The sequence below is a fragment of the Frieseomelitta varia genome, unplaced genomic scaffold (assembly GCF_011392965.1).
Source record: "Frieseomelitta varia isolate USP_RPSP 00005682 unplaced genomic scaffold, Fvar_1.2 scaffold_545, whole genome shotgun sequence".
NCBI lineage: Eukaryota > Metazoa > Arthropoda > Insecta > Hymenoptera > Apidae > Frieseomelitta > Frieseomelitta varia.
Genome location: NW_025110307.1, coordinates 116,947 through 130,304, shown reverse-complemented (window position 1 = coordinate 130,304; position 13,358 = coordinate 116,947). Strand labels below are relative to the sequence as shown.

The 13,358-nt window shown below is 35.0% G+C and overlaps 1 protein-coding gene and 1 non-coding gene across 12 annotated transcripts in view; both read right to left on the bottom strand.

The window, feature by feature from the left end:
- The window catches only part of LOC122533697, a 189,994-nt gene that overhangs the window by 146,194 nt on the left and 30,442 nt on the right, over positions 1–13,358 (bottom strand). The window contains exon 1 of one of the 11 annotated variants that reach the window (XM_043663664.1): positions 10,500–11,027. The exons of the other annotated variants lie outside the window; for them this stretch is intronic. Coding sequence (XP_043519599.1) covers positions 10,500–10,556 — 57 coding nt within the window. The 5' untranslated portion in view covers positions 10,557–11,027. Of the gene's footprint in view, positions 1–10,499; positions 11,028–13,358 lie in introns of those variants that run through there. 11 annotated transcript variants of the gene reach the window in all.
- Positions 3,334–3,456, bottom strand: LOC122533706. The gene has a single exon (XR_006307763.1). It is a non-coding gene; the product is annotated as a U5 spliceosomal RNA (small nuclear RNA).

Sequence of the window (13,358 nt, the reverse complement as noted above, 5' to 3'; positions counted from 1 at the left end):
ATTTTTTATTTGAAATTTAATATTCTTGAATTTAACATTCAAGATGTCTTTGGAAATTTCGAAACCCACATAAAATTAATACACCATATCTTTCCACCCTCGAAACCATACAACATTTGTGTGTTAAACAATGTTTCATAATTTAAAAATTATCTCAGGTGTGCAAGCTACATGAATCATCCTGTACACATAATCAGGATTCTACCACTAAATGGCAACGAGATATAAAATATAAATCCACATTCCTCGGAGATTAGTATTAAAGGCAAGTATAACCATTCGTTCTAATGATTTCAAGAATTCCACGCATATCGAGAGCAATGATAAATATACATTTCCTCGAAGGCAATGATCTTGCTGGAGGCACGTTACAGTCGCAACACTGTTAGGCAATAGCATGAAAACGACTAAACGATCATACTGATTGCACTTCGCCGCGATCGTCTGTGTTCAGTAATCGCTTTTACATCAAACACGCTGAAAGATCTTCATTATGCTCGAAACATGAAACGATAGCGGAGAACCGATAAAAATTAATATTATTGCTCTTCGTCATTTTTTACGTCTGTAAACTTATTTATCATCGAGTGTAACGAATTACGTTGATCCAATCTTGCCGAAAGAGTTTCTTGAATTTCTAGCGTGGAATCGATGAAAAATTTCTCCTCCAAGAAACAGTTCAAGTTTAGGCTATCATTCTGCTTTGAATAAAAATCGTCGAGTCGCGCGACAGGAAAAAGATCGCCCCAATTCGACGCTTCATTGCATTTACATCAAGGCCGTAACATGGACGTTGAACACGCACGTTGAACACATTGAACGTATTCTGTGGCTATCAGGAAGCCCATTAGTTAGCAGCCCGAAGAAATGTTGCCGTAAAAGCTTGCTGTCTGCGGTATAATGTCCGTGCATTACTGTCAACTTCCATGCTTCCATTGTTTCAAATTCCACGGAAGAAACGGTCCGCAGGTCACCGCGTCGCTGAATTTACAGAAGGTAATGTGTCCTGTTTGTTCTCAGCCGAATCGCTCCCAAAATCAATCAGGAATTAGAGAAGCATACTAATACGTGCATACGAAGAGCAGAACTGTGTCAGTGAAACAATGAAAAATTGTCAACAATTGAAACTGATGTGACTGATACGTAAAGGAAGATCGTGCTCGATCTTATTTCAAAGCGTGAAGCTTCTAACTTTGATAATTGTGAATTTGTCTTCTTCGAAGATGTTTCGCCCTTGCAACAAGCGCGAAAGTGAGGACGCTTTGTTTCTACAAGGTTATATTCAAAAGCGTGTAGAAACATTGAAAACACACTATGGTTCTGAAGATTGGAACTTTCCTTTTAAAACTTGCTGTATAGCCTTTTTTCGCTGTTTCATCAAATTTCGAATGTTTTAATAACAATTAAACTACAAATTTTCGTGTGTTTTGGGAGACACGAAGAAGCGTAAATTTAATACGTACGCGGGTACGTGAAAAAAAATATACAAAATAAACGAAAACCGAGTTGCAAAGTGTAAGATCAACAGAAACTCATATTACGCCACGTGTATATTAAAACCTCGTCAACTTTTGTTCGAACAGAAAACTGTTGCGAGTGTGCAGGTAAAAAAAAAAAAAAAACACCCCGGCGAGTTTCAGCAAGTATGATTCACAAGCGTGTTTTGCAATAACAGAAACACGTTCTGCACAGTGTATCTGCTAACGATGTAACAAGAAGTGATCCCAAGCCTCGATTACACGTGTGAATTACAAAACGTGACTCTGTCTGCACGCCAGCGCACGTAGAATGAGTTTCTACACGGCTTCTCCCTTACATGACGATCGAATTGCTCTCTTGGATCGTTGCATCGACTTTAGTGGTTGTAATTAGATCGTCGAATGCTACTTTGCAAGCTGCTTTACTGCTTAATCCGCCGGTGAGCGTAGCGATGGTTTCAAACGATTTGATCCGAGTCACGACGCCTTGTATCTCTAATAATGAACTGCCCGTCTACTATTCATTAATCAGTTTGCAACAATTAACTCCAGAAGCAAAAAAGATTAAACTTATTCGTATTCATTTCGATTCATTATAATTCTAATTATGACAATTTGAAAATTATTGTAACAATTGTAACAATTATTACACGCAGCGATTAAGTGAAATTGAATCCCTCGGTATGTCACGTGTAATTTTTTTCATTGCAAAATGACATTTAGATTTAAACAATAGAAAGACAGAAAGACAATAAAATGTTTGAGAGCAGTGTTCCTTTATTTCTAATAAATCTTCTTTCTCTACCTTTCAAGTTTACTTAGAGTAACCAAATAATGATGTGTTTAATAGGCGAAGTTTATGCGTTTATGAAATAAAATATCTAGTCTTTTAGTTTTTAATTTGTTGGACAGAATATCCAGTGTGGATTTTTGTAAAATATTATGTTACAATAAAATTACGGTGAAAGCGTGTTTTTCATTTCACAGCACTATAAAATGATTGCTATAAAACATATTATATTTATAGAAATTGTATGTTAACTGTTAGTTATTCATCAGAAATAATATTACAGAAATAAATATTATGTTTCAAATATTTGGTTTTGATATTCAATATAATTTTACAATTTTTCACACGCTCACGCTTTTTATAAATGAAATATTATAAAGAAGAAAAAAGACATCTGAAGGGCAGCATTAATAAAAAGAATAGCAATGTATCTGTTATATTCAAATAAATAAGTGGTAAAAATCTTTGCCTAAAAATAATCGCTATAACCACAGAGAAATCACCTTTGGACCCTCTTTATGAATCATGACCCACATTAATGTGGAAGGAAACTCGGGTTCAAAGGGCAATGAATATAATAGAGCTCAAAGGTATATTATAAAGGAATCCTGGTCAGGTAACTACTCTACTAGTAACACCACGTTATATTATATATACTACTAAATACTAGCATGTAGCACACATGCTAGTAAACGTGTAGTAATAATATATATACTTTTGTTAGAAAATTTTAAAATTTCCTACATAATTTGTCACTTTAAATATTTAGTAGCAAATAATTTTAACTGTCTATTTAATTGTCTAATTTTTCTAATGTTTAATACATAATAAAATTACATGTGTATTGGATAATATATATTAAATATTTTAATAATATATTTAATATTTTAATAATATATTTAATATTTTAATAATATATTTAAAAATTCTTCGTTGAATAAGATATATCACTTAATTTTAAGACTAAAATGACAGAGTCCCTTCTCTTTTTGTATTTAAATATAATAACATCCCTTGCAAGTTTAAAACAATTGCAATTATTTCTTATGTTTGAAAATTGTTAATGACCCAACTTTCGTCGGGTACTAGAAAAAAATTAGGTTCAAAGACCCGTCACAATTCCCCTCCACGGAAATCTTTAGTAAAAGGCGAAAGATTTATACGTTATTTGAAGGGGAACCAGGGTACCCTACCTTTCGTTCTATGGGGATCTATAGTGTACCGATGCACTTTTCGCAAGCGAGAAACGTATCCCTCTGGTGTGAGCTTGATGCATTAGTTCATACCAACGTCTTGAAACATTGTATTAATTCATACTAATTTCTTGAAACATTGTATTAATTCATACTAATTTCTTGAAACATTGCATTAATTCATACTAATTTCTTGAAACATTGTATTAATTCATACTAATTTCTTGAAACTTTGATAAATAAAAATATTATCTAATTTATATCGAAGGGACATTTTTCAAACGTTCGTTTCTCAGAAAATACACATGAGATTATAATTGAAAATTATTATAATATTATAATAATATTATAATATTAATATTATATAATAATATTATTAATATAATAATATTATAATTGATTCGATCCTATTAAAAAAAAAAAAAAAAAACACGGCATTTATCAAAATTCCATAAAGATTTCAATATATATATATATATATGTATGTAATTACGAAGAAATTATAGCGAGCAGATATCCAAGCAACGAGTACTTTCTCCTCGAGCATGAAGTTAAACGTGACGTGACACAGGCCTAGAAAAGGAACAAGTCTCTTGTAATTAAACGATTAAACATCAGAATGTAGTCAGTCGATTCACGATAGAAGGAACACTCAGTTAACGCGTTAACGTTGGCTCCAGACTCTCCCATTCACTATTGTGCGACAAAAAGGTTGTGAGCGGAGTTGTGCTTTCGTCCATCTTCCATAGAGGTACTTGAAGGAACGGTAGAACGATTAATACCGCCTGGAGTTTGTTAGGGGACCCAAGAACGGGGCTGCCCTCCTTTGTTAAAATGTCCTATTGTGTAAATGTCTTGTTAACTCTTAAATGGTATCATTGAGCCTGACTATGTATAACAATTTAGATTACCTAATTTCGGAAATTATAATTCAATTTAACTTTATTGTTGAATCTTTGAGAGACTCAAACAATTTCATTTTCTATTCTCTTCTCCCTTCGAATAATTTTTCAGACAGTTGAAACGAAAGATTCGTTGCAAATGATGATTTGCTTGAAGTTGCTTCGCCAAAGGGTTGTTCTTCAAATAAAAATACAAATGATAAGTCAGTGAAAACGACTCACGTTATTTCAAATTGTCACTTTTCACGTTCATTTCAAATAAATATTTGACCTCGAACCTGATCTCTACAATTTTTCATCGTTATTAGTTCAGTTAGGCTTTTCATTCGAAAAACTATTGTAGCAGATACGTATAAATCTCGCGCAGCAGTGAACGTGTTAATGGTTTAACTTGTTAACTAAGGACCGCAGAGAGCAAAATTTCTCGTTCTCGATTCTCCTCGGCTTTAAAACGTTGGCCCGCTCGCGACAATGCGTTTCTTTTCAACCGGAATGCTCGACTTCTCGACTCGTTACTCACCGTACGAAACCATCGTCGAATCGATTCTCGCGCCGGTTTCCCTTACGATTTTTAAAACTTCCTCAAAGTGCAATTTTTAAGGCTTTCCGCACTGATACGAACGACAGGTCGTTCTTTCTTGGGGAAAAAGGCAAAATGATGTTGTTATTGAAGCTCTATTTTTCATATACATATACATTTTTGTATGTTGTGTAAATTTTGCTATGTTCGAATATCTCGTAAACGCCATAAAAAATCCATACTCTAGTTATACTTAGCGAATGAGCAATTGCTGCTTCAGAGTTAAATTCCATATCTTCAAATAGTAATTCGTAAAGTTACAATTAAAATTTGTAAAAAATAATAAACATGCACAGTGTGTCTATTCGTAAGTGCAAGTTTAACCGTGCATTGCATATTAAATGGACTCGTACGATTACAATGTATGCATGTTCTAATAGGAAGGGCACGTCAAATAGTCAGATCCTTAATATTCGTATTTATTGCACTAGAAATAATTCGAAAGACGGTCTGAAGGAAATGCCGTGGCATTAATCAACGGGTTACTTTCATTCGTAATCATAGAGCGCTGTTGCAAATAAAAAAGACGGGACGACATTCTGAAACCAACATAAGTACAGAGCAGGATGAAACTCAGATTGGCGATTACGTTAGCGGACATCCATAAAATACCGCTGGTTATGATTTATCGTCAATCTCTTTAATACCAGGAAGCCCTGACAACAATTTCCTACGTATTTCTAATTTCTACATTGAAACACGATAATTATATTCTAAAAAAAAAAAAAACATATTTGTGCATATTCTTTAACAAGAAATTTTTACTCACGAAAATTTATACTCACTGATTATATTCTCGTGTCACTGGTAATTTCATTTCTTCACTTGTCATTATCATTTTTATACAACAGACGAACACGAGAAAGGAATTGAAACAATCGTGAAATTTGTGAAAAGAAAAAAATTTAGACAAATAAAATATTATCTCTCAGCAGCGCGAGTCACGTACAAAATTCAATTGCAATTGTAAAAGATGTGTAACACACAAACGTCAGGAAAAGCGCCAAGGATTTAACGTCTGTAGATCGATATCTAAACGACAGTGTAATAAGTCATAAGTCTTTTAATGACGCTTAAAGAACCAACTAAGTGGTAAAGTCATTTCAAAGAGTAATAGTAGGACGCAAGACATACTCGTTCACGCTCTTAATTAAACGATTAAGAGAAAGAATGACCCGTCGTTTTAAAGCTGATAATACTTGTAACTTAATTTTTCTCTGGGAACCAACCGTGAAGAAGCTGCCACTTTATTAGAGGCACGAAGATCAAAATCATCAGAGAATGAATTCTCTGTTGAATAAAATTATAATTTTTCTCTGTAATTATATATAAAAATTACAATTTACTGACTAACATTGAAAAGGAATTTTAAAAATGTAAGAAAAATGACTATCACTGTGGTATTTGAGATAAAATGAATATCGACAGCAAAAACTTTTGATAACAAATGTAAATAAATAACTGATACAAAGAGAAAAATGCGCCGCTTTTATTAAACTCTTTCTTTGTAAGGCGTAACAATCAACAATCAATCGATCAAGTTAAATAGAATCCAATCTATACTATCTATTTTATTTTTATCATAAACGGACAAGTGACTAATGCAGTTCTAATAAATAACTGTAACAAAAGATAACAACGGACGGAAATATCGACAGTATCTTATTTGCCTAGATTTTGTTCTACGTGTTACGTTATCTACGCTGTACTTAGAAACATCAGACACTAATCAAGTAGTGTGACATTTACGAGCACTACTCAATCCCAACGTGTCTCAATAGCTATTCAACCTGAAATACGCTTGTCAATAAAGAACGTGCACACATGAAATTAAACTTCGATTAATATTATTAAGTCATTTAATTTCAAAACACTCTCCGGTTCAAAGTGGGCTTTTCTACTCTGAACAAACGAAAAGCTTAAAATAAACTAACTTAAAATAACAGTAAATTAAATGTAACCTGAGAACTGTTTACAATTATCCATGACCGAAATAAATAACACCATTTAAAAGTTAGCAACGACGAGTCGTTGAAACTTTTACTTATTGCTTGCAATTTTTCACGCGCTGCTAACGATAAAATATAATCCAACAAAGATACAGCCAAAGCCAGCAAATATCCGTGCTACGTTTACGCTTTACGTTTTACGCTTCATTTATGAATTGCAAATGAACACGTACGTAATGAAGCTGAAATTATACAAACAACACTCAACGTTTCAATCGTTGCTCGTTTAATTCACTTCGTCGCAGCTAAAACTCTGTCTCAGTTTTTGTTGTTTTTTTTTTTGTTATTATTTTTTTTTCGAGCACGCTTGAAAACTGCTATTAACATGCAATTAACCCCTTTTGCGACGCGAGCCTATTTCACAATATTTAAAATTAAACGCCGTTTAAAATTTCACGTAACGAACGACGCGACATTTCTCAATTTTCATTCCTCAATTTTCTCCTCTGGCCTTTTACTATTACTCGAGAGAGCTTCAAACGTTCAATTCGACTCGATGAGTTCTATAACGTGGTAAAGGCGTGATAGATTTATAAACGCGGACATTTGAAAACGCAAAAATGCAAAGAATATGGGAAAATTTAGAAAGTATTTAAAATATAATATTATTTGCAATAATATTATGATAAAATATAATATTAAAATATGAAATATAATAAATTATATTACAATAAAATGTAATATTAAAATATAAGATATAATAAAACTATATTATAATAAAATATAATATTAAAATATAAAATATAATATATTGTAATAAAATGTAATATTAAAATATAAGATATAATAAATTATATTATAATAAAATGTAATATTAAAATATAAAATATAATAAATTATAATAAAATATAATAATTATTTGCAATAATTTAGTAAACTAATTTTCTGTCCAGGTTCCGTTTTCTTAAATTACATTCAGGAAATATAAACTTCCATGGTAAGTGTCCATTTTTCACGTTTCTCAAGAGACAAATTTAAATTTATAAAAAAAGGGGGGGGGGATGAATTTGTCGTTGTAAGTGTCGACATTGATGAAATAATGAGAAAGAATTCGCAAGTTTCACACTGCTAACGACCGAGCCTCGGTCTACGCCCTCAAACGAAATTACAAAACACAGTAGAGAGAAAATCCCATCCTAGGACCCGCACTTCACTTTCTTTCTCAGTGTCTCAAGACTTTCCCGCATTCTCTTGGCCGGGTCACACGCGTGCACACGCCTCCGACTAAAACAATTCGACGCATCCACGAAGGAGCGGCGAGTAATCGCTTTGGAATTCAGTAGCGGCTCGAAAACGAACGCGTCGGACGACTGTGTGAAAACGCCCGGAGCCCTCTTCGACGCGCCTCGAATCACGTTAGTCACGGCCAATGTAAATAAGCAAAGAGAGGGAGCGTATGGGGTTGCAGAAAAATCGGGAATTTTGCCATTGGCGAGCAAGTGATCACCGTCAACCCCTTTTGTAATCTTGGACGAGAGATATCTCGCGACCTGACACCGACTGTTCGACCCCTTTGAGGGACATCATCTCGCGACACGGCGCCGACCGTTTAACGCTTTCGACGAAACACAATGGATCGTCAATTATTTGGCGAGGCTCGATTGTTCGAGCGCCATTGTATCGTCGCCATTCCCACCAATTTTGAGGAAAGAGATCTTGAGTGCGTTGAGTTAAATAAAATATCGTTAAAATGAAATATATATATATATATGTGTATATATACACTAAATATTTCACGTAATATATATACGAAAAAATTACAAATTACATCACTCCATAATTAATTTTAGGTTTAATTTCTAAAATTACCAACTCTGTTATTTCTGTCCCTTATCCTTTCAAAGTCTAATCAATGGAATTGATCAATATAACTTGATTTTACCACGAGTTTATATATATATATATGATATAGGATATTATACTATAGTGAATCTACTATCTTATCTGTTACAAGTATTTTAAAAATTGCATTTGCAGATAAGGGTAGCGACGAATTTTTATAACCGGCCGCAGCCTCGAAAACTCAAGACGTTTGTCCATTACGCAACGTGTTTCTTCGTGCTATTAGAGCTCTAGAAAGTTGAACGAACAGTTTCCGTGAAACGGTCTCACTTTAAACTAAATGGCTACGAATAAAGATTGCAAACGAACGGGTTCGTTCAACAACTTCAAAATTTCAACAAACGTGTCGTTACTCTATATTCCCTGGTTCGATCAAATTGAACGTTAACTCGTGCTCGTCTGAATAATAAATTTTTTTTATCCTACGTACAAAGGAAAAAATTATTTTCGATAAAGACAAATAATTGATTGTTATTATTTTTAATTATTTATCAGTTTTATCCTTCTATCTTCTGCCCTCTGTTATTTCCTCTGTTATTTAAAAATTATACAATTTTGCCAAATCATAAATATCTACGTTGATGTATTCAAAAAATTTCGCTAATACAGAGATTCCCAGAGATCAAACGCAGTTAGACGAATCAAAACTTTCGTAAGATCTTTTTAATAGAAGGACAGAATGCAGATATGAATAAAATAAATGACCATGAAGTTATAAATATCGATCGGCTATTTTATTTCCCATTTAATTGCAAATTGAAGACTAGATTCCTCGTGAACATTTTGCAAAAGAATCAATCGCAAGAAGTTTAACGACGAATAATGTTGCAATCTCTAAAGAGATTTCGTAAAATAAAAGAGAGGCAGCAAATGTGAGTATAAGAAGTTCTTCTGCCACTAAAATTGCGACAAAATATTAATAAATGTCGAATAAAAAGAAAAGTAGTAAATTTTTTTTAAAGTATACTTTTTAATACTTCCATACTTTCTAAAACTTGCGAAACTCATCGTCGCGATGATCGTTTCAAACTCTCAAAAGTTCGAACTATTACTATCATATCTCACGTCTAACAGAAACGAAACAATCTACAATTCTTTTCTCCGTGAAATTTACACCTTCCGAAAAATTCAGAATTACACGACAATAACCCGACGAAGGAGAAACGATAAATCCTCTCGAGAAACGTCTGCAAACCTTGGCAAAAAAGAAAAGAAAAATATAACAACGCGCAACTTCGAGTCGCATTGTCAAAGCGTTTGACAATATCACGGCAAACAGACGTCGGTTATTCTCTCCATAAAATTAATCTATGCGGCGTGACGTATCCCGTGAAACGAGCAGAATCCGATTCCTCCTCGACCGCGCCGCCAAAGCTCGAACATCGCTCGACGGATTTCGCATCGACGCGAGCCCGTCATGATATGAATTATGCAAATAAGTCCGGAATGTACACGATCCAGGGAAAAATCGCTGGTTGTTGACCCATCCGAGTACCGTTCTCTCTCTCTCTCTCTCTCTCTCTTTCTCTGTTTCGTTCTCTCGTGAAAAATCTCTCATCGAACATCATCCCGATATTCCACGCGAATCAGAAACAACCCGACCGAACGAACGTGTAACGAGCAAATATTACGCTGGTAAATGATAACCGGGCAGCTAGAGGGAGAAAAGGGGAGGAAAAGCGCGCGTTTAAACGACTATACGAACCTTGTTCCGATAAGTGCTGGGCAGGCAAGCCCATTGCGCGTAGCTCATGTGAACCATCGTTGAAGAATTCCTTTTTAGCTTAGCTCTCGTCCTCCTGTCGTCTTCTGTTTCTTCGCGGCTTCCACTCGCGGAGTCAACGCATACCCTCGCGCGCAACTTCAACCTCGCGCTCGTGTTAACTTGGAATCGATCGAGCTATCGATTGAGCCACGAAGTGGAAGTTGTCTCGTCGTAATACAGTTTGGAACTCGAGCTTCTGAACTGTCAGTTTTTTCAATCGGTGCATGTCAATACATGCATCATCGTGCACTTCATGGATTCTGCGCGATTTCAGAGTCGATCGTCATCGAAACGAAAAAAACAGTTCAACAAGTTAACAGTCGACGAGGATAATGTGAAATTCAAGACCTCTGAAATGCTAATTTTTGACTTTGTGCGCGCATTAACACACATATTCGTACACTTTTCAGTAAATTTGTCCGCGCTGGCAACTGATTGCGGACCATAACGAGTGACCAAACCGTATATAATAATTCGTCGCTTCTTTCGAACTCGATATCACTATCGAGAAGTAATAAATTTATTATTTGCTTTGCCTATTTTGTTTTACTTAAATATACTTCAAACTGAGGAAATATTACAATTCTGGGACAAAAAATTCTTCAATGTGAGTGGCACGTCATTCCAGCGCAAGAGGTTAAAGTCAATCGACAGTTGAGTCGTAGAATGAAAGATGAAATAAGAGGTTGTTCAATAATAAAGTTTCAAACGATGAGTCTAGTTTGATGACAATACAGTTTAGAATTCTTCTAAACTATCACTTTTTGTAGTTGTACACACATCGATACACATTCCGGCACTTTCCAGCCGAATTAAATTTAATTCTGCGACGCTTGGACCGTCGACGTTTGAAACGAGTTCGTAATAACTGGGAATTTAGTTTAATAACGGCAGAGTTTGAAGACAAAGGCAGTTTAGAATTCTTTTTCCTAAATTCACCACTTTTCAAGCTTCTGGTCTATTCTCGATCTTTCAGCCAATTTGAATTTAATCGACGCTTAAGTCACAGGCTGAAATGACGAACTGAAAACGACGTTTAAAAACTAAAACATTTTAACAGTAATATAATTTAATGGCAATGTAATTGAACGTGAGATTCCCAACAGGCAGGTTCCGTTTCGATTCGATAAGTTTAATAATTAATGGCAAAGTTGAAGAATAAAAATTCAGAATCAGCGGCAAATGGAAACTGAAGTAAGAATCAATTCTCAATGTTTAACTGGCTTGACGGAACTGAGGAGTGACAATAATTCAGCGACGAACGCGAATCAATTTTCGATTCAACCAGCTTAGCAAACCACGACGAAATTCAGAAGCAACGGCGAGCGAAAACTTGCTGACAGGCGCGCGTCGATTTTCGATTTGGCTGTCAGAATGTTGGCTTTCAGACTTAACAGGCTCGCGCGCCGTGACCTTCCCTCCGCGATAATATCGATTCCCCGTGAAATGAAGATATATCGCGATAACACTGAACAGGTATGACTCGATGATAAAATCCACCGTCGTATCGCCGGACTTATCGTGAGAAACGAGCGCGCGAATAATCGATTCGAAGCGACGTTGGCTCGAAATGAAATGGAATTACCCGAATCGAACGCGTTCGTCGACGTTCGACGTTAACACACACTTTTCGCGGCGGGGTACAACGTACGATATTTGATCGCGGGGATATTTCGAACGGTCGAATATGTTCTCGTCGAGGGAACACGTGCGCGTTCCAAGGCGTTGCTATTGCTACTCACCAAGGATACGATACGTCTTGGCGATTGTACCGGAGAGCCAGCGATCGCTGCCACTGGCCCAACTCGAGGGAACCTCGACAACTGCTCGTTCCGCGCAGTCGAAGCATACGGGACCCTCAGGCCCGTACGAACCACGTACTTGGGCGAAATTTTATTCGGAATGGAACGAGAAAATAACGTGAAATAATCGTTGGGACGTTTATAGTCAAATTGGGAATTGCAGAAATGCATACGGAATGCATGTAACGTATACAAAATGTTCAAAGGAGAGTATGTTATAATATACAGTAGATGAAACAATTTTTCTTTTCAAGTTCCATTTTTTTTCTTTCTCTTGATAACGTTCGTAAAAATGTTAAAATACATCCTGATAATTATTCACTGAAACCAAGATAATGAAGGATAACGTGAAATAATTGTTAGGACGCGGATTTTCTGCATTTATGGGGAATTGGAAGTTACAGTAGATGAAACAATTTTTCTTTTTAAGTTCCATTTTTTGTCTTTTTCTTGATAACGTTCGTAAAAATTTTAAAACACATCCTGATAATTATTTACTGAAACCAAGATAATGAAAGATAACGTGAAATAATTGTTAGGACGCGGATTTTCTGCATTTATGGGGAATTGGAAGTTACAGTAGATGAAACAATTTTTCTTTTTAAGTTCCATTTTTTTTCTTTTTCTTGATAACGTTCGTAAAAATTTTAAAACACATCCTGATAATTATTCACCGAAATCAAGATAATGAAGGATAACGTGAAATAATTGTTAGGACGCGGATTTTCTGCGTTTATGGGGAATTGGAAGTTGCAGAAACGTGTACAAAATGCTTGTAACATATATGAAATGTTCAAAGGAGAGTATGTTATAATATACAGTAGCTGAAACAATTTTTCTTTTTAAGTTCCATTTTTTTTCTTTCTCTTGATAACGTTCGTAAAAATTTTAAAACACATCCTGATAATTATTTACTGAAATCAAGATAATGAAGGATAACGTGAAATAATTGTTAGGACGCGGATTTTCTGCGTTTATGGGGAATTGGAAGTTGCAG